Here is a 21,902-nt window from a genome sequence, read left to right as displayed (position 1 = left end):
AGGGAAGGGTTAGGGTTAAAGGGAAGGGTTAAAGGGAAGGGTCAGGGTTGGGTTAGGGTTAAAGGGAAGGGGTAGGGTTAAAGGGAAGGGTTAGGGTTAGGTTAGGGTTAAAGGGAAGGATTAGGGTTAAAGGGAAGGGTTAGGGTTGGGTTAAGGTTAAAGGGAAGGGTTAGGGTTGGGTTAGGGTTGAAGGGTCAGGGTTGGGTTAGGGTTAAAGGGAAGGATTAGGGTTAAAGGGAAGGGTTAGGGTTGGGTTAAGGTTAAAGGGAAGGGTTAGGGTTAGGGTTAGGGTTAAAGGGAAGGGGAAGGGTTAAAGGGAAGCGTTTATTGGGCTTTCCCCGGGGGTGCAGGGCTGGAAATGTGAATGGATCGGGGAGGGGGGGCAGAGCGAAGAGAGCGTGAATGACGATTGGGGGCAATCAGACAAGCTGTTGGTAAATGAGCCCGTGGAGATGAACGTGCTCGCTGCCCGTAACCAGGATGAGGAGAATTTTCTTTGCCAGATCTTAGCCTGGGCATTGAGAGTGGGGAGCAAATCAAGTTAATTGGATTCATGTATTAATGGGCGGGAGGAGCCTCATGGCTCTTGAGCCCTTGAAGGCCCCTGCCAATCTCAGTACCCCCTCCGCTGGGTCTGCTAAGGGGCCTCTTTGTGTGGGCCGGAGTGGGGGAGAGTTTGGGGATGGGGGGAGGACAGATGGGGGGCAGCAGAATCCTGGCATTGTGTCTCTCCTGTCCCTCCATGTTCTGCTCATGAGGGGCTCTCTGTGACATGGGTGCGGGCAAGCCTCCATAGCTCTTTGGCGCAGCCCCACACTTACGGGGAGTGGCAGATCCCGAGATGCCTACAGGGGGTTGTTTGGAGGCTGGCGTTCTTCCCAGGCTCACTGGGTGGCTGGTGGCCCAGGGGGAGGGGCTGCCACAGAGAGACTTGTGGGAGGTCGTGGGGTGCACTGGCCTCCTGACTCTCACGAGGGGCCCCACCAGCCTTGCTTCATTGGCAAGGACAGACTGGAGGCCCCAGCAAGCTTCTGATGGCTTGTCAGGAGCCTGGTGCCCTATGCAGGGGCTGCCTGCTTCCGTGTGCCCGAGGGATCTGCAGGGACGGGGCTCCCCTCGCACGCAGGGGCTGCCTGCTTCTGGGCGCCCCCGGGATCTGCAGGGATGGGACTCCCCTCATCTGCACCTCAGGAGAGCCACAGAAAGGGCCGGGGGATGCCCGGTATGTGCTGCTCCCCACGGTCACTGTCCGGCCGCCTGCTTCCCTTCCTGCAGACCTTGTCACGTCCCTAGGGAGGGATCGCCTGTCCGGGGCTGCGCCTAAGGACAATGCAGGCGGCTGTGCCCCACAACTCCCCCCCCCCCACCACCAATGTTGAAACTACTGAAAAAACGAAGGAAATTCTCAGACAAACTTTGAAGGCTGATCTCAGCAACGGGGAGGCGAAAATCCTTGTAAGAATCTTGCCACTAGTAAAACAAACCTCCCTCCCCGGCCAGGAAACCATCAGACTAACTGAAACCCCAACTGGGAAACTCCCATGGCCGGTGCCTTGCCTCTGCCCCCCCTTGAGAGGAGTTTGTCAGGGTGGCTGCTCTGGGCCCCCGGCTCCGCAACGGAGAGCTCCCCATGCTGGTTTCCTGGGCTGGAGCATGTCAGCGCTCTCCTTCAGCTGCACCCCTTAATGCAGGAGAGAGGGGTCCTCGCTGATATGTTGGCATGTGTGAACTTTGCCGAGACGGCCTCACCTGAGGGGAACTGATGGGATTGTTCCTAAGAGGGAAACCCTCCACTCTCGCTCGGAGTGAGCACAGGGCTCTGCGCAGCTTCTGTGGAAGAGCCCCAGAGGTGTCATTGGGACCTTGTTCCGTGGAGCCGGTCTCACTCCTGGATGGGCCCATGCAGCAGCATCTCCGATTCCTGCCTGCTTTACGGTCAGCCCCTTGTACCACCTGAGAAACAAGCTCTTGGGAGCTGCAGAAGAAACTCTCTGGCGCAGTTCCCCCAGCGAGTCAGATCTTCCATTGCCTACAGCAGACACCGGAAGGGGGCCGGGCAGGGAATGGTCCCTGTGTTGGTTCCCGCCTGTTTCAGTGGTGGTGACAGTTTTCTCTCTGCCTCTCCTGGCACTAGGCCCCCTCTGCTGGGGGCTGGTACTGCCCAGGCAGGTTCTCAATGGCTGCACTCAGTGCCGAGACGTCCCTGCAGTGGGATAAACACAAGAGGATTCTTGTCGGCTTCCGGGGGCAGGGCTCCAGTGAGCCTTAATCCAAGATGATGCTGTCAACGCTGTGAAGATGCCAGAAGGGATAAGGAGGGGATCAGCGTCCAGGGCGCAATGTGGCCTGCCCTCGCGCTATCTGTTAGGGGAGAGGAAAAGACAGCAGCCAGGAAATAAAGAGCAATCAGCAAAGAGCCGAGAGGGAGAGTCGGGGATTAGAGAGAGAGCTCAAGACACAAGAGAGGCGGGAACGTCTGGAGCGGCAGGTTCAGCTCCCAGCTCGGGGTGACAAGTGGAGATTGCCTTTGACCTTGGGTAGTGCTCCGTGCTCCAGGGAGCCCCACAACCTGCAGTGGGGCATCAGGCTGCAGACAAGCAGAGCCATGGGCTGGCACCGCAGGAGGCTGGGGGTCAGGAGTGACGGGTGTTGGCAGAGCTGTGGGAAGCCCATGGCTGGCACAGCAGGGCAGGATTGAAGGCATCCTCAGAGCCGTGGGGGAGGGGGAGACCCTGGCTAAGGCTTCCTTACGTGAAGTGGCAAATACCATTGCAGTGAAGGGCTAAGGGTTCAGAGGGACCTCTGCTTAATCCCTGCTGGGGAAAGCTTTCCGGGGAGGAGCGGGGGCTGTCTGTATCCGTTCACCTCTGGGCTTTCTCTCTCTCCCACCGCAGCTTTTGCCGCTCCTATACGAGACGGGGAACGCCCCATACCAGAACTGCCAGCTGCAGCACAAGCTGGAATGCCTCACTGAAGCAGCCTCGCAGGCCTGCAGCCGGGAGATCCAGGTAGGTGGCCGGACTGCAGGGGGTGCTGTGGTTCTTGCCGATCAGCGACGAGATGGCGCATTGGGCGACGCCACCTGCCTTGGCGTGATCTGATTCAACAGGCTGAGTAATGCTTGTAAAGCGGTGCCGTTGCTAGGCAGGAGGAGCTCCTGTCGGGAGGAGCAATCTCCCTCACTTCACCCCCTTCTCGCACCCGTCATTCACCTCCATGTCAGTGGGACCGGGCCCTAGCGCTGCTTGCTTCCCTTCTCCGGGGCGCCCTGAATTAGCCGTGCAGTCAGGGGGGTGAGGCCAGGTGTGGGTGGCACTGCCCGGCTGGCTGGCAGCAGAGTCCATTGGTCTGCCCCTGACTGGGCGCTCAGTGCTGCACGGACGGGAGTGAGGCTGGGAGCCCAAGACGGGAGCACTTGATGGTGCATTTATGGATGCCGTCGCCCACGGCCCCTCGGGATGAAGGCTTTTAGCTCCAGGCTTTTCCTTTACTTTTCTAGCTCCCCCCAGTCTTTCTGCTGCATCGTTCTTCCTGCGCCTCCCACCTGCTGTGCGACCGATTCCATTTCGCCAGCTCTCTGGGGCTAGTGCCAGGAACTACTGGGGTGAATCTGAAATAATCCCACCGCCCTCTGCACAGGGTTGCGGATTTACCTGGGCTTTTCGCTGGTGTAACAGAGAGAAGAGCCTGGCTCAGAAGGGCAATTCTGGAGCTAGCCTGAAGAGGGCAGGCTCTCAGCCAGCGCTCCCTTCTGCAAGGCTGGCATGCTGTAGAACAGGGGAAGGCAACCTATGGCACACATGCCGAAGGCGGCACGGGAGCCGATTTTCAGTGGCACTCACACTGCCCGGGTCCTGGCCACCGGTCCGGGGGTGTCACGGAGTGTGGGGGGACGCAAGGCCCTGCACCCCCGGCTTCCTGCAATTCACCATGACTCTCAGCCAGCCAGTAAAGCAGAAGGTTTATTTAGACGACAGGAACACAGTCCAAGACAGCTCTTGCAGGCACAGACAACAGGATCCCCTCCAATTAGGTGTATCTTGGGGTCCCAGGGCACCACAGCCCCCTTGGCTGGTCAGAGCCCCGTCTGCTTCCCAGCCATTCTACCAGCCAGCTCTTTGTTCAGTTTCCGGGGCAGAGGTGTCACCTGGCCTCTAACTCCTTCCTGGGTTCTCATGTTACATGCTCAGGTATTCTCCCTCACGGCCAGTCTCTCATCCCCCAATGCAGACCATCCTAGCCACACTCCCCTGCCTTCCCAGCCAACACTCCCCACTCAGCATTCAAAGACCACATTAAGAACAGTCCCAGTTCGTCACAGGGAGGCTCTGCATTTTAATTTAATTTTAAATGAAGCTTCTTAAACATTTTAAAAACCTTATTTACTTTACATACAACAATAGTTTAGTTCTATATTACAGACTTATAGAAAGAGACCTTCTAAGAACGTTAACATGTATAACTGCACGCGAAACCTTCAATCGGAGCGAATAACTGACGACTCGGCCCAGCACTTCGGAAAGGTCGCCGACCCCTGCTGCCTGCCCCCTCCTGCCCAGGGCTCAGCTCTGGCTAAAAGCACTGAGAGGCGCTATGTAGCAGGGGCTTACCCAGCTGGGGATCAGTCCTGTCTGCTGCCTCCCTTTCTCTTGCTTGAGATCCCCAAGAACCTCCCCTAGGCTCATGTGTCCAATAACATCCCCCTGGGGGCTGGTGTATTAACACAGTTCAAAATGAAACACACAAACTCACCCCAGCTGGCGGCAGCTCTCCGCAGGCCCTCAGCCAGGGAGCCAGGAGAGAGTCTCTGAGCAAACTCTGGCTGCCTGTGTGTTCCCCAGCAGGCCTGGCTGTGCGTCACATGCTCCCATCGCATGACCCCTGGACTGGGAGGTGGGCTGCAGCTGGCACAGGTCAGGCTGAGCTCCAGCCCGGGCTGTGACACCCTGTACATTTGACAGAGCCCTGGGCATTGAGGGAAGTGTTAGTTCCGGCCCAAATGGAGCTGCTGCTGTGCAATCAAATCCACAGGGTTTTTTTTAACAACAAACCCCAAAGGGTTTGAAACAGAGGGAACAGACATTAGTTCCCTTCCCAGCCAATCAGGTTTCACTTTCTTGGGAGCTGTGATGTCATAAACCGCCTAGTTGGGGGACAACACCTGAATTTCAAACAGACAAAAAAACCTTCCATGCTGTCCTCATCCATCAGAAAGAAGGGCACAAGCTCTGTTGGTTTCCTTTGCAGGTCACCTGTACTACAGAAGTCTGGAAGGTAGAGGGTATGGGTCCAGCATGCATTGTTCTGTTTTAGACTTGCTGGGAGACCATTCAAATCAAGATGGAGCACTACATGAGGGGACATGTGGTCTCCATATTAAAAATCAGGACAGCCCACAATCCAGAACTCAGCGGCTCATGTGGCCCCTCTGGCTGCTCTTGACATGGTTGCTTTAAAGGACTGGGAGGAGGAGGAATGTTTGTGTGCACTGGGGTAAGCACGTAGCAGGTGCACAGGTCATTGAACGAGCTGTGTCCTATAGAGCAATCCTCCTTCAGTGCCGCTCCTTTGCTTTGATTTATGGCTCAGGCTATTATGCAGGCCGTGCTGGATACCACCCAGAATCTGTGTCCTACAATTCTGCAGAAGAGTGGCGTTCGGGACCGGCTGGTCCACACAATCTCTGAGCGAATCATCCTTCAGGATCGCCTCCACCTGAGCACCGTCTTGGACCAGCTGATCACCGATGTGTTCAGCAAGCTAACGTGAGTGCGAAAGTCTCTAGTATTTGTCACGGATTTGAAGTATAACCCACAAAACCAGCCAGGTCAGCCAGGCGCAGCAGCTGCTCCGCTATTGCTGGGGAGCAGCTATGGCACGTAGCCGAGATAAATGACTTCAGCTGGCACCAGGCCTTTGCTTCACTTCTAGCCTAGACAGCAGCACCAGAGGAACAAGCTGATACGAAGCATTTCTGTCCTGCTGTGAATTTACACAGCGCTTTACAAACGTAGATCCGGCGCGGTCCTTGCACCGAAGAGCTTGCAGTGTAGGGGCAGGTGTACACGTACAATGCTGCATTGGCATGGCTGTGCTGCTGTAGGGCTGTAATGAAGATGCTCTATGCCGACTGGCTCCAGGGTGCAGATTTCTCACAGCCCTGAGGGATGTAGTTATGCCAGAGTAATTCTGTAGTGTGGACCTGCCCTAAATAAGGCAAGCCAAGGCCTGGGGCAGCAAGGGTGTGGGGCCTGCTGAAGAGGCACAAGGAGAGGGTGGGGAGGAGCAGCTGGGGGCTGGGAGCAGGGCAGATGTTGGTGCATGCCCTGAAGAGGGAAAAGGAGGCAGAAGCCCAGTCTCTCCGCTCACGTGCATGTGTAAATCCAGAGTAACTCCCTTGTCCTAACTGGGAGCAGGATCTGCCCCCAAAGGGATCATTACGTGAGAAAACTGGAAAGCACGTGGGGCCAGGGGACCAGAGCATAGCGGTAGAGCGGGGGAGGTGACGGGGTGAGGACCAGGAGATCAATGTGAAAGACGTGGATTTTAATATCGATTCCCTGGATGTGCTGCCACCTCCGCTCTTCTCCGGCTGCCTGCAGCCACCTAAATCACGCACCGGCTGAGCCTGACAACCGCTCCCGAGCACAGGGAACGTCGTCAGCCAGAATAACGGGGGTGTGGGAGGCAGCTAGCCGGGGCTGTTCCCCGTGGCCAGGCTGGGCAGCCCTGAGTGAGGGGCAGGCAGCCGAGCTCGGCTCTAGGACCTTCCAGCCTGTCATTGTCCGTGGGATTCCTGTCAGGCAGCTGAGCCTGACGGCCCTGCGCTTCCCAGAGCCCTGCCCGCTCCGACTCGGCCGTGTGACACGTGTCACGCGGGGACTCCCCAGGGCAAACCAGGGACACCTGGAGCAGCGACCCGGCACTTGTGCGGGTGACGTTTCGTCACAGTTTTACGTCAGCCTGGCCAAACAGTAATAGCCCAGGCCTCGGATCTGCTTGCCCGCCTTCCCCCAGGAAGAGAGGGGAGCTGGTGTTTTATGCGTCTGTCAAGAGCAGGGTCGCCCCGCAGTGTATGGAGATAAACCTCTCTCATAGAGCTGGAAGGGACCCTGAAAGGTCATCGAGTCCCGCCCCTGCCTTCACTAGCAGGACCAAGTACTGATTTTGCCCCAGACCCCTAAGTGGCCCCCCTCAAAGATTGAACTCACAACCCTGGGTTTAGCAGGCCAATGCTCAAACCACTTGCTCACCACCTATGTAGTGAGCAAGTCCAGTGTAGCAGGGACCCCAATGCGGCTCCCTGCCTGGGCCAGCGTTCGTTGGCCTCCACTGGGATTTGCAGCTGAAGTGACAGATGGCTGCTGTGGTAGCATGTTGTTTTGGGCAGGCTGCTCCCTGGCACCAGTCTCCCCCCTCTCTGCATGTCAGGGCGTGGGCCTCCTCCCGAGGCTCTGCACCGTGCATGTGGGGCAGACCGTGATGTAGGACTATTCCCTTCTTCGCATACCCCCCAGCCTCCTTGCCCTGGGACTAGCCCAGCCAGCACCCCGCTCGGAAGGGCCATGTGAAAGGAGGATAAATCAGAGCAGAGTTCTCAGGCCAGGGCTGCTGCTTCACGGAAACTGGGTGCGTGAATTCTGTCGGGGAGTCAGACTCCATCAGGCCCTGTGTGGCTGATAACTCACTCCCACCATAACCTTGGGGGCGTCTGTCTGCAGGGCTAAATCGCAGGGCAGCAGTTCTCAGCTGCAGTGATTGGCTCCCCAGCTCCTACAAGTAGGCCTGGCTGCCCTCTCCAGTTTGCTGTCTCTGAGCAAATGTATTTCATGTCCCCTGTGCAAATAAAATGCAGCCCCATTCCCCTCTCGCAGGTGTTCCCGGGCGTCCCCCTTACAGGATAGCTGGGCCAGCCCCAGGCCTGGGCTTAGCGCTCATGCCAGCCTTTGATCTTCCTTTAAGGAACTAGGGGCTTGCTCCTGAGAGGAGCAAAGCATCTACCCCTCTGCACCCTTCAGGGTCGCATCTCAGATCCAAACAGAGAATAACAGCGTCCCTCATGGGGTGGATGCAGCCTCCCAATTCAAGGGGTGCGTTATACCACATCTAGCCCTGCTTCCCCCATTCCCCGGGGTGGGTAATTGCCATTGCAGCCCAGAGCAGGCAAAGCCAGTGGACTGGGGCATCCCTGCCCCAGTGGTGGTGGCACAGGCTCCCTGTGCCTCCCCTCGCCCCACAGCTCCCTGCTGGCTGGACCAGAATAGCCTGGCTTGCACGTCCCTGCACTGCCCAAATCCTCCCCCCCCCATGCTGGCTCAAGGCTTCCTGCCAGGCCCCCCCGTGCAGATTCTGGATCTGGGTGCCTGGCCACATGCGATGCATGCATGGGAGTTACCAGGTGAGTGCTAACCAATCGAGTGCGCTCACAGTCCTCTCTCCGGCAATCCACACCTGTGTTTCAGTAACTGCTGGAGTGGAGTCCCTGACAAAGGAGTGCAGTATCGTTGTCCCCATTTTACAGATGGGGAAACTGAGGCAGGGAGGTGCAGTCACACGGTGAGCGTGTGGCAGAGTTGAGCCTAGAACCCGGGACTTGTAGGTCCCAGTCCCCTGCTCAATGCCCTAGACCAGGCCCAGGTTAAGGCTTCAAGGGTGTGTCAGTTGAAACAGCTTTTCTTAAATAAACAGGAAGTTGGTACCTTGGCACTCCCCCTGTCCCTGTGCCCCATTAGCTGCCGTAACACAACCGGCGACACTCGTACTGTGATATACACTATATTCCTCCCTAGCGGGAATGACCTCGGGCTGATGTGACAGAATGTAAATGGTCCTGCACCTAAGCTCTGGTCGGAGCTTCCAGATGGGGCTGGCCCTTGCTCTGATCTCGAATCACTTCTAGGCCTCAGTTACAGTATCAGATTGAGACAGGATTGACGCTGGGCCCGCAGTTCACGTTCCCTCCTTGGTTTAATTGCACGGAGGGTCTTGTGGGAGCTGCTTCCTGGGAACCCGTCCCTTCACTTTCCTGCCGTGCAGAAGGCTGAGCTGTTCCTCTGCCACAGGGCCTGGGCTGTGGGGGGTGACTCTGATTCCCCCCTTTCTGCCTGTGCCCCACTGCCTAGGAACCAAGTGCAGGCGATGTGAGGGCAGCAGTTTTGGCATGAGCAGTGTGTGTTGAGGCAAACTCTGCGTGGGTCTGCCCACTCCCTGCTGCTTGGCGGAGCGGTGCCCAGCGCCGCTTTCCCTTTGGCGGGGCAGAGAGCCCAGCTGGGTCTGTGCTTGGGCCGGACCCTGGTCCTGTGGGTGCCTGTTGCAGGGACCACACGCCCTAGGGCTGCCTGGCAAATCCACAAGCTGCTGGAATTGTCTGTGTCGGCCCTGCGGTTCCTGGCTCACTGTCAAACGTATTTGGGTCTGGAGAGCAGCTGTCACCCCCCACAACCCAGCCTGAGCTTGCAGGGCCGGGCACAGCCCTGGTTTATAGGGCAGTACAAGGTCTAGTGCCCTCAGCCCCCTGGCCACCTGAGCGAGGGCAGGATGAGGCGGGGCTCTGGCCTTGTCCTTCCCCCCTCAGATTATCCCACAGTGCAGGGCTCCCCTTTGGATGGGGTTGAAGACTTTCCTCCTCCGGCACCCCAGGGGCTCCCTCGGGGTGGTGCACCACCCCCAGCACGGCTGGGGAGCTCTGACCCTTCCTGTGGGGCTGCCCAGGCAAGGGGCTTGGAGCCCCTTGGAGTAATTAGCACATGCAGAAGAGGCCGGTCTTGCTATCCCCATGAGCGGGAGGCCGAGGCGCGCTGGGAATCTGCGGCAGGGCTGGGGACGGATCCCAGGGCCGGTCAGGGCATTTCCTCCCCGCTCTCCTGGCTTCCTGTCCTGTGGCCTCGCTCCAGCGCCAGCCTTGCCCTCCACACTGCCCGGCAGGCTCTCTCCAGCGCCGGCTGCAGTGGCTAGAGGCTAGCTTGGCTTGTACTTCGAGGTGAGCTCTGCGGGGCAGGGGCTGTGTGTGCAGCACCTGGTGCCACGGGACCCAGCCCACGGTTCGGGCTCTGAGCTCTAGTGCGGTGCAGAGACTGTGTGAGAGCAGGTGGGGGCCTGGTTAGCCCTGCCTCCCGGCCTGTTCTCTTGCATCTGTCCTGGCTGCAGCGCTGGCTTGCTGGGACGGGAACTGGCTGCTGTGGCCTTCCCTCTCCCCACTGCTCCCAGGGCTGGGGGGCTCCCCCCCCCGCCGCACTAACCCCCGTCTCCTCTCGCAGCGAAATCAGGCTGTCTGTCATTGCGGCCGTGGCCGACGGGCTGATCGACGAGGTGCTGGAGGACCTGACAAGTGCTCAGTGCAGGCTGGTGAGTGGCCTTGTTTGTCGTCTCCTTCCTCCGGGGCCCTGCCTGGCAGAGAGGTGCCAACATGAGCGCACAGCCTCTTCCTTCTGCTCCTAGTGCTGGCGGCCACACGGGGGCCCAGTTCCTGGCACGGCCCCGGGAGTCTCAGGGTGCCCACTGTACTGGTGGGGCTAGACTGGGCTTGCCTGGCACGGGGCAGCTGAGTGCAGACTCTCCCCTGCTGCGGTCCCAGGCAGCTGCCAGGGCTAGTGCTCACAGCCGTGCCAGCCTTCGAAGGGGGCAAGGCTGGAGCTCTGGCTCTTGCCTCCTCTCCGTGGTCTGCACAGGGTGAGGCAGTTGGGCCCGTCCGCGGGCCCCAGAGACACCGGGCCTGCCTCCGACTCGAGTCACCGCTTCACCACACTCCTCACCCAGGGCTCTGACTTAAAGCCACAATTAACCCCTGCTGTGCCAAGGCCATGGCCTTGGGCATTGGCCAGTCTAGTGACAGGGGAGCAGCTGTTCTGAACAGGGGCTGCAGAGTTTCCACTCACTGCTTTTCTCCTGGGCCGGCTTCTCCCCCAGGCATCCCCTCCCCAGCAGAGCAGCTGGGCTTCTTGCCCTCCCCTTGCTATGGCACCATCCCAGGATTAACCCTTTGGTGTCATTATGCAAGGCATTGCATTTAGCCGTATGGAGTGGAAATCCATCAACCTCATGAAAAAACTCGTACAGATACAGACAGACATCATCTTCCTTTCCAAATGCAAGCCTTTGGTGCTATTTGTCTCCTGCCCCTTTCGGTGCGAGGGCCAGGAGCTGCCCCATGGCTGAGAGCGGTAAGGAATCGCCGGGAAAGCCGACACCAGCTGGATTTGTGCCAGGTCCCCTTGTCTGAAGTGGGCTCTGCTGGGACCACAGCTGGGCTGCGAGGGGGAAGCTTTGGCAGGCCAGAACCCTGCTCGCAATAGAAACATGGATGGCACGTCACTGGAGCGCATAAGGAGCAGGGCATTATTATACATGAATGTGCCCTGCCATGCTTCATCAGGGGGAATAATTTAAGTGCTACCTAATGGTTTTAGGCAGAAAATCTCCCCAAGCAAACTCCGGATCTTCATGTGCTACAGCCAGACAATCCTGAGGAGGAGGATTTTCTGCTAAGGAAGAGCAGGAATCTGCTGGATGTCGCTGAGCAAAGCTTTGCGGCTGAGGAGGTATGGCTGGTTTCCTTCTCTCCCCTTCATGCCGATGGCCAGGTTGACACAGTGGGTTAAAGATAGTAAATGAAGCTCCAGTAGAAGGAGATGTTAAACCTTTCCCTGAGCTCTGAGCAATATTTATTGTGCTCAAGGGGGGCTGATCTGTCCAGATAAAGACAATTAAAATAACTGCTGGTATAATGGTTCATAGATTTGGGTGGTTCTCTGGGAGTGTTTAGGTTTTGATAGCCTTCCTGGGCCAGGATCAAACTCCATTGGCTTTGGGAAGTTAGGCACAAAGTGACCTGTATTGGCTGCAGGTGGCTTTTGACAGGTTCTAGCATCAGAAATGGCCCTGAGAAATTGCCATGTAGTCCTCAGATGCAGCAGCCAAGCAGGGAGAAATGTTTTCAGCCACAAGGGACCTGCAACAGCTCTGCTGGGGGTCGGTGTAGATACCGTGTAATGATAAAATCCAAGAGCCATAGGTTTCAGGTGTGACCAGTCCTCATCCCATCTGGTCCGTTCAGATGCTATGCAAGTGTAGCTGACGGAGCCCATTTTAAACTGCAAATGTATCAGGCCCAAAGCCTGTAATGCAGTTGCCAGATTTTGTTTTGTAATCGTGGCTTTTGCCATCTCAGCCCCCTCCAAGGCCTGGTTATTCGAGGATGGCGAATGGAATCGCTCTCCACTTGCACTTAGCCCCGCGCACGTTTTGCAGAGCACTGCACACTGAAAAGCAACATCTCCCCCTCTCTCTGCAGTATAAGATGGCTCTGAGGAGGAAAAACAAGCACTTCAGGAGCATCCGGCCCACGCCTGCCATGAGAAGTAAGGCCGATACAGAGACACTCTCTGCTTACAACCCTGTCTTGCTGTGAGTCAGTGGCTACTCTGACATCTGCAGGGTTGGTCATATGTAGGAGTCCATTGTGGCATCACAGATAATATCCAGGTGTCTATCATCAATCCCTGGCAGTGCAGGTGTCCGACGACTTAAATTCTGGGAGGGCGGGTGGAGGGAGGGGCCACAGAACCTAATTGAGGACAGGAGACAGCCTCTGGCCAAAGAGGGATGGGGTGCAGGCCAGATGGTCAAAATACAGGGACCCTGAGCAGAGAGGCCCGGAGAATGCCCGCTGCCTTAAGGAGGAATCCCAGGGGGCAGTGAACGTTGCCCAGCGGAACGCTGCCAGGATATACACAGGTCCCAGCCCCTGGCCAGCTGCGGAGCAGTCCTGGGATGGTGGTGCCAGTGACAGTGGCTAGTACTCAGCTCTCGGTCTCCTTGGTGGGGTTTGTGGTGGTGCATTTCAGTTATGGACTCTAGAGACTGGCCTAAGACTGCAGGGTTGTTTCCCGCGGGTAGCCAAATAGATATGGGGTGGGCCTGACTTTTGACGCTTAGTGTGGTCTGGTTGGCACAGACATTGCCCGGCCCCTGAACCAGACACAGGCTGCTTCTCCATTGAAGATGCTTCTCCATTTTTTGGTGACTTGCCGCATCTGGATCTAATCCTGCTCCAATAGAAGTCAATTGTAAAACTCCCATTGACTCCAATAGGAGCAGCACTAAGCCCTCTGCCCCGGCCATCTTGGGGCTTTGGCATTACCGGTTTCACTGGTAGCCTCACACCAGGTGTTGCTTTTGAGTTATGTTGTGACAAGTCACCGAGCCATGTCAGAATTACCCACAAGGCTGTTGGCGCCATGTGGATGCAGATGTGGGAAGGGATCTCACTTGCCTTTCCACCAGCTCGCACGGCTCCTGGCTCCAGAGAGCCAAACTCCACAGCTTCTGCGGGACAGAATGAACCTGGTATCTCTCGTGTGTGACCAATCCCAGCAGATCAAAGCCATGCTTCCTTCTGTGACTGATAGACCAACGTCTTGTTGCCTTGTCCCCAAAGGCTCCCTCAACACCTTGTGGTCACAGCCCTGTATTTTAGCCTGGTTTAGCTTCCAGGCCTCCGGATCAGCAGCGGGCTTGGTTCCAGTCAGCCTGGGACAGTGCTGGCATCACCGCCCATGTGGGGTCCTGCTGGCCCAGTTGGTCCACCTGCCCCGTGCTGCGAGGCGTGGTTTTAAGTTCCCCTCAAGTTCATGGGGAGGCGTAATAGGAAGTGCCGGCTCCTTATTTAGCATAAAGTGCCTGGGGCCAGTGATGAGCTATTGTAAGGAATTGTGAAATTAGATGAAACCCCTCCTTTCCCAGGATGCCCTGGGGCAGCCCCATGAATATCTGCTTAGAAAGGCGCACATGTGGTTTTCAGCTCTCTCTGAGTAATAACCCCATGCGAGGCCTTTGTGACTCATGGCTCTGCTCTGGGCGAGGAGAGAGACTTCTCGAGCCACGCAGCCCTACCGCTGAGCCCCGTTGCTGCCTGCTGGAGCCCCAGGTTCATTTAGGGCTTGGGAGAATCTGAAAATCACTGCTAGTGCTTTGTCCCACGGGGGGAGCGTTTCCCATTGGCTGGGACGGTAGCAATAAGCTTTATCTGATTTAGCCCACGGACAGTTGCAGGGAGATGTGACTACTTCCCTGCTCCGAGGGGAAGGTCTGTCCAGTGCACCATGTAGGTCAGGTGGATGCGTCTCAAACGATGGTAGAACACACGCTGAGAAGCTGCGGTGCTCGGAGAGATGGGCGTGGCTGCCATCTCTCCATGGCGATGCTGACAGAGCAGCTTTTGTCAGCTCCAGGTCGTGCTGCTCAGAGACGTCCAGCTGGGCCTCACCTCAGAGGAGAGCTGGCCAGAGCGTGGCCCTGAGCTACCTGCCCCCTTGTTCACCTTCCATACGGAGGGGAAACCCATGGAGACTGCGCTTCCCAGCATTCATTGCTCCATTTTGAGCCGAGGGGGTGGCTAGGGATGGACAAACTCACCTGAATCTTTCCCCTTCCCAGGCACCAAACCTGGCCTAAACCTGCCATCAGCTGGTAGGGAGGGTCCCAAACCAGAGAGCCATGCGAGCAGCCCCCGTTACCCTGGCATTGGGAGCAGGGGTCTGGGAGAATGGAACCGGCCTGATGGCTTTGTTGAGACCATTTCTCTCCATAGCTGTATCTGTCCTGTCTCCAGGCAGGGACTGAGTGGCCTGTTTCCAGGCTGTGTGCTAACAATCTACTCCATCCCTTACGTCCGGCTACGCAGCAATCACAGGTGTGTTTGCAGCATGTGTAGCAGACCTGAGCTAGCGCTGACTGAGCCAACTTGCTAAAAATAGCAGCGTAGCTGTGCCGCCCAGCTTAGCTGCCTGCGTACCAATCTGGGAGCCTGGGCACGTAGGCGGGTGGCTAGCTCATGCCATCGCCCATGCCACTGTGGCTGTGCTGCTGTTTTCAGTGAGCTGGTTTGACCAAAGTCCGTGCCTGCCTGGGCTGCAGTCACTTTCCGATTGCAGTGCAGAGAGAGCACAGGGAGCTTTGTAGCAGGTCAGCCCCAGGCGTTATTGCCACAGAACCTGGCCAGCTGGAAAAATGGATTTGCTTAAAGGGAAGCTTTCAGCAGGCAAAACATCCTGCATGAATATCCTCACCCAACAACTTTGTGTGCCGGAGTCACTGTCTGCTGCAATGTAACAGGAGCAGAACCTCCCCCAAGGGCGCTTAGAGCTGGAGGGAGGAAGGCCTGGGCTGGGCTCCCCTGTGAAACTCTGACCCGTTGCTTTGCAGTGAAAGGAGAAGGTTTGACTGTGCCAGGATTGCAAACGTCCCGGGCTCGAGCTGCATGTGTCCCTCTCCAAGGAGTGGAATCCCTCTCTGCAGCCTACGCCCCAAGCCGCTGCTCCTTCAGGATCCTGCCTCCCCCAGCTCCCTGATCTGGGCCTGATGGGGGGAGGGTTAGCCCTGAACCCCAACTATTGGTGTCCTGTCCATCATTTATTTTGCCCACGTGATGGAATAAACGAGCCAACAGGGAGGTTGGGTGCATGTGACTCTCTCACACTCACACACCTTAGTGAACTCAAAGGGTTTCATTGCAAATCCAGCAGCTGGGAATGTGCCCTGGGTGTGGGACCATTCCTGGGGATATCCGCTGAGTGCCTGGCACTCTGTCTTTTGGGGCAACTGTCAAACAGCTGTGGTTCCTTGTTTCATGGTGACGCAAGGATAAATCCAGGAGTTGCTTGTAGAAGGTTCCACGTTCTGCCTTCACTCCAGCGGTTTTCCAAGCTCGTGTGAGCGAGCCAACCCAGTGGAGATGGCTCCCAACAATGTCAGTGAAGGAGGCAGCATCTGATGGCATTTGGCCTGCCTTCCCCTTCCCTGCAATCTGTGCTGGGAAGCCAGACTCCTGGTGACAGTATCGCTTGACAGGAGCTCACTGGAGGAACGAGAAGGAGGAGGTGACCCGTCCTCTGTCACATTATCCGTCAGGACCTGGGTATTTGGCAGAAGCAGGGTCCGATCCTGGCGTGATTCCGAGTCTTGCTCCGGAGGGATTCGCTGGCTGTGTATCGCCCAGCCCAGTGACAGCATCATGGGTCCCACCGTGGGAGAGAGTGTTGACCATCGGGGCCCTGAATAGGCCCCAGCGCACAGTGAGGAAATCCAGAGCCAGCAGCAGCCTCTGTAATGCAAATAAAAGCAGCCAGAATGCCGCCAAGCCCTTGCTGCTCTAACAACAGGCACCGACTCTGCCACCTGCCCTCACCCGCACAGCATCTGCAGCGGCCGGATTTACCTTTCCTGGCAAAAATAGAAGCAGCCCCTGGATTTCCACTCAGCTTCATGCCTGGGTCTCCGTGGCAATGCGTTCACGCTGCAGGGTATTTATTCCCACGCCGGCTCTGGGGCGTTTTCTTGTCAGATTTCCAAGGTTTCTGCTCATGTTTTTTCCCCAAAAACCTTTTGTTACTTGAGTTACTTTGGGCTGCAAGAGGACAACTCTGCAAAGGACCAGATCCTGCCATATCTGTTAGCATTGCCCCTGCAGCCGCAGCCATATCCAGGGCTGGCCAGTTGGCTAACAAGCTTCCTTGCAGTATGCATGGGTCTAGCCCCTTCTGCTCCAGAGTGGGGCAGCATAGCTAGGCCGTGTACCATTTCTAGCACGTGGGGTCTTGGTATTACCACAACCAGCTAGAGGACAGCAGCCATGGAGGAGCACCGGTGGCTCCTCTTACTTCCCTCTTACTGGAAGACCAGGCTCTGGTGTTGGAGCATTCACAGCTACCAGTACTGGGATTATACCTGCCTCTAAAAACAAGGAGCTGATGAAGCTCACGGCACCTTCCGTTCTCTCCTAAAGGGCAGAGAGCATCTTTTGCCGGTGAGTGGGACACGACGGGGCGCAGGAGTTAAACTCATTCCAGTGGGGCTGCTGGTCCCTGCTCTGTGGGGAACGGGCTTCTCTTTGCATCTCCCTGCGTGGGCTGGCAAAGTTTGGAGCAGTCGTGGAGACAGTGTGCCCAGCCTGCAGGAGAGGGAGTGAAGCAACCTGCCAACTGGAAGGTGGAACCTAGGATGTTAAAGGAGGAAATAGAGGTCGCTTGGGCCTGTGAGCTCCATGAGTCCCTTAAACGTACACTTGCCAGTTATAAGGAACATCAGAATGGCTGTACTGGGTCAGACCAATGGTCTGTCTAGCCCAGTGTCCTGTTTTATGATGCCAGGCGCTTCAGGGGGCATGAACAGAACAGGCAATCAGAGTGATCCATCCCCTGTTGTCCGCTCCCAGCTTCTGGCAGTCACAGGCTAGGGACACCCAGAACATGGGGTTGCATCCCTGACCATCTTGGCTAATAGCCACTGATCCTACATAAACTTAGCTAATTCTTTTTAGAACTTAGTTCTACTTTTGGCCTTTACAACATTCCGTGGCAACAAGTTCCACAGACTGACTGTGCGCTGTGTGAAGAAGAACTTCCTTTTGTTTGATTTATATCTGCTGCCTGTTCATTTCAGTGGGTGACCCCTGGGTTCTTGTGTTGTGTGAAGGGGTAAATAACACTTCCCAATACACTTTCTCCACACCAGTCACAATTTTATAGACCTCTCTCATCCCCCCCTTAGTTGTCTCATTTCCAAGATGAACATTCCCAGTCTTATTAATCTGTCCTCACAGGGAAGCTGTTCTGTACCCTGAATCATTTTTGTTGCTCTTCTCTATATCTTTTCCAATTCTAATACAGCTTTTTTGCAACGGGGTGACCAGAACTGCACGCAGTATCAAGATGTGGGCGTACCATGGATTTATATAGAGGCAATATGATATTTTCTGTCTTATTATCTATCCCTTTCTTAATGGTTCCTAACATTCTGTTCACTTTTTTGACTGCCACTGCACATTGCGTGGATGTTTTCAGAGAACTACCCACAATGACTCCAAGATCTCTCTTTTGATTGGTAATTGCTAATTCAGACCCCATCATTTTGTATGTGTAGTTGGGATGATGTTTTCCAATGTGCACTACTTTGCATTTATCAACATTGAATTTCATCTGCCATTTTGTAACCCTGTCACCAGTTTTGTGAGATCCTTTTGTAGCTCTTCACCGTCTGCCTTGGACTTAACTATCTTGAGTAGTTTTGTGACATCTGTAAACTTTGTCACCTCTCTGTTTACCCCTTTTTTCAGATTGTTTATGAATATATTGAATAGGACAGGCCCCAGTACAGACCCCTGGGGGACACTACTATTTACCTCTCTCTATTCTGAAAACTGACCATTTATTCCTACCCTTTGTTTCCCATCTTTTAACCAGTTACTGATCCATGCGAGGACCTTCCCTCTTATCCCAGTCTAGTGCCAGAATCCATTGCTCCATGTTCCTAGCCCAAGGGGCTCTCTGTACATAATGTACCACGTGGGACTGCAGGTGCAGGCAGGGCGAGGTGGCTGCCAGGGCAGAGAAGGTTCTTCCCACATGGAGCATTTTCAGTGTAGCATCAGCCACTCAGCAGCAAACCGTTCCCACTGGGGACCCAGGTGTGCACTCTGTCCCTGCCAACGCTGGGCCCCTGAATGGGCTGCCCTAAGGCAGCAGGCTGCTCTGTGGTGCCTGCTGGAGCCCCCACATGTGGCACTGGAGTGCCTGGATTAGAAGATGTGCCCCCTATCCAGGGGGCCTGCAGTGCTAAGCTCTCTGCACTGGCAGCAGCTCAGTCGGGCACGGCCCCTCTCTACCCTCCTCGTGAGAGCTGCTGGCTCATTTGGGAATGGTTCTGGTGGCCCAGCAGCGGGAACCCCAGCGCCTGCTCCCCTCCTGGAACCGGTCTCTCTCTCCTTCCCCACCAGCTGGCTACAGGTGAGGAAGGGACTGACTGAAGAAAGCAAACGCCATTGAACCCAGCAAGGAAATGCTACCTGCTAGTGGCCCCCTTTCTGGCTGCCCCAGGCCCCTGATCTCTCGCTCAGCGCTGCGTCAGCACAGAGCTGATCATGCACTGCCACACGGTATTTAACTGCATGTTTAACTCCGGTATGAAACTGCAGAAAAACCTGACAGGCTCTGGATTAAGTTTAGAAGTGTGAGCAACAAGGGTGATGTTGTGGTGGGAGTCTGCTATATCTCCCTGGTCTGGTGGTTTGAGGTGAACAAGGCTTTCTTCGGGCAACTAACAGGTCCTGGTTCTCATGGGAGACTTCAATCACCCTGATATCTGCTGGAAGAGCAATACAGTGGTGCACAGACAATCCAGGAAGTTTTGGGAAAGTGTAGGGGACAATTTCCTGGTGCAAGTGCTGGAGGAACCAACTAGGGGCAGAGCTCTTCTTGACCTGCTGCTTACAAACCAGGAAGAATTAGTAGAGGAAGCAAAAGTGGATGGGAACCTGGGAGGCAGTAACCATGAGATGGTCGAGTTCAGGATCCTGACACAAGGAAGAAAGGAGAGCAGCAGAATACGCACCCTGGACTTCAGAAAAGCAGACTTTAACTCCCTTAGGGAGCTGATGGGCAGGATCCCCTTGGAGAATAACATGAGGGGGAAAGGAGGCCAGGAGAGCTGGTGGTATTTTAAAGAATCCTTATAGAGGTTGTGGGAACAAACCATCCCGATGTGTAGTAAGAATAGTACATATGGCAGGCGACCAGCTTGGCTTAACAGTGAAATCCTTGCTGATCTTAAACACAAAAAAGAAGCTTACAAGAAGTGGAAGATTGGACAGATGACCAGGGAGGAGTATAAAAATATTGTTAGAGCTTGAAGGGATGTAATCAGGAAGCCCAAGGCACAATTGGACTTGCAGCTAGCAAGGGATGTTAAGAGTAACAAGAAGGGTTTCTTCAGGTATGTTAGCAACAAGAAGGTGGTCAGGGAAAGTGTGGGCCCCTTACTGAATGGGTGAGGCAACCTAGTGACAGAGGATGTGGAAAAAGCTAATGTACTCAATGCTTTTTTCATCTCTGTCTTCACGAACAAGGTCAGCTCCCAGACTACTGCACTGGGCAGTACAGTATGGGGAGGAGGTGACCAGCCCTCTGTGGAGAAAGAAGTGGTTCAGGACTATCTAGAAAAGCTGGATGAGCACAAGTCCATGGGGCCGGATGTGCTGCATCCGAGGGTGCTAAAGGAGTTGGCAGATGTGATTGCAGAACTACTGGCTATTATCTTTGAAAACTCCTGGCGACTGGGAAAAGGCTAATGTAGTGCCCATCTTTAAAAAAGGGAAGGAGGAGGATCCGGGGAACTACAGGCCAGTCAGCCTCACCTCAGTCCCTGGAAAAATCATGGAGCAGGTCCTCAAGGAATCAATTTTGAAGCACTTGGAGGAGAGGAAAGTGATCAGGAACAGTCAGCATGGATTCACCAAGGGGAAGTCGTGCCTGACTAACGTAATTGCCTTCTATGAGGAGATAACTGGCTCTGTGGATGAGGGGAAAGCAGTGGATGTGTTATTCCTGGACTTTAGCAAAGCTTTTGATACGGTCTCCCACAGTATTCTTGCCAGCAAGTTAAAAAAGTATGGGCTGGATGAATGGACTATAAGGTGGATAAAAAGCTGGCTAGATCGTCGGGCTCAACGGGTAGTGATTAATGGCTTTATGTCTAGTTGGCAGCCGGTATCAAGCAGAGTGCCCCAAGGGTCGGTCCTGGGGCCAGTTTTGTTCAATATCTTCATTAATGATCTGGAAGGTGGCCTGGATTGCACCCTCAGCAAGTTTGTGGATGACACTAAACTGGGGGGAGAGGTAGATATGCTGGAGGGTAGGGATAGGATCCAGAGTGACCTAGACAAATTGGAGGATTGGGCCAAAAGAAATCTGATCAGGTTTAACAAGGACAAGTGCAGAGTCCTGCACTTAGGACAGAAGAATCCCATAGGGACTGAGTGGCTAGGCAGCAGTTCTGCAGAAAGGACCTAGGGGTTACAGTGGACGAGAAGCGGGATATGGGTCAACAGTGTGCCCTTGTTGGCAAGCAGGCCAATGGCATTTTGGGCTGTATAAGTAGGGGCATTGCCAGCAGATCAAGGGATGTGATCATTCCCCTCTATTTGACATTGGTGAGGCCTCATCTGGAGTACTGTGTCCAGTTTTGGGCCCCACACTACAAGAAGGATGTGGAAAAATTGGAAAGAGTCCAGCGGAGGGCAACAAAAATGATTAGGGGACTGGAGCACATGACTTATGAGGAGAGGCTGAGGGAACTGGGATTGTTTAGTCTGCAGAAGAGAAGAATGAGGGGGGATTTGATAGCTGCTTTAAACTACCTGAAAAGGGGGTTCCAAAGAGGATGGATCTAGACTGTTCTCAGTGGTAGCAGATGACAGAACAAGGAGTAATGGTCTCAAGTTGCAGTGGGGGAGGTTTAGATTGGATATTAGGAAAAACGTTTTCACTAGGAGGGTGGTGAAGCACTGGAATGGGTTACCTAGGGAGGTGGTGGAATCTCCTTCCTTAGAGGTTTTTAAGCCCGGCTTGACAAAGCCCTGGCTGGGATGATTTAGTTGGGAATTGGTCCTGCTTTGAGCAGGGGGTTGGACTAGATGACCTCCTGAGATCCCTTCCAACCCTGATATTCTATGATTCTATGTAGCAAGGAGGGCCGTGCTGGAGAATCTGAGCAATGTGGACTCTCTGGAGCACGTGCGGTCAGGTCAGTAGAAATACTAGCCGTGGTGCAGCTGCCTTCCTGAGGTCTGTCTGTCCGTCTGCATGTGATGGGGGTAGGTAACGTGCAGCACTCCAGGTTGGCTGCCTATTGCCTCTCAGAGGAGAGACGCTCACCCTGGTACCTTGCTTATGCTGCTGAACATACACAGGCCCTGATACTGCAGTTGGAGCCACGCGGTGGGCCCCAGCACTGCATGGGGTCTGATCGGAGTCACTGGTCTGTGTGGACAGTGAAATCCTTGCTGATCTTAAACACAAAAAAGAAGCTTACAAGAAGTGGAAGATTGGACAGATGACCAGGGACCCTTGTGG

General features: G+C 55.3%; 1 protein-coding gene across 1 annotated transcript in view; it reads left to right on the top strand.

The window, feature by feature from the left end:
* The window catches only part of CARMIL2 (capping protein regulator and myosin 1 linker 2), a gene marked incomplete in the record, with an annotated part of 133,006 nt that overhangs the window by 65,360 nt on the left and 45,744 nt on the right, over positions 1–21,902 (top strand). Inside the window, 5 exon segments of the mRNA XM_034788268.1 lie at positions 2,895–3,008; positions 5,590–5,765; positions 10,257–10,344; positions 11,406–11,537; positions 12,290–12,356. Of these exon segments, the coding sequence (XP_034644159.1) occupies positions 2,895–3,008; positions 5,590–5,765; positions 10,257–10,344; positions 11,406–11,537; positions 12,290–12,356 (577 nt within the window).

The sequence above is a fragment of the Trachemys scripta genome, chromosome 13 (assembly GCF_013100865.1).
Source record: "Trachemys scripta elegans isolate TJP31775 chromosome 13, CAS_Tse_1.0, whole genome shotgun sequence".
NCBI classification, from domain to species: domain Eukaryota; kingdom Metazoa; phylum Chordata; order Testudines; family Emydidae; genus Trachemys; species Trachemys scripta.
Note: the sequence above shows the minus strand (reverse complement) of the source record. Positions and strands in the feature narration are given on the sequence as shown.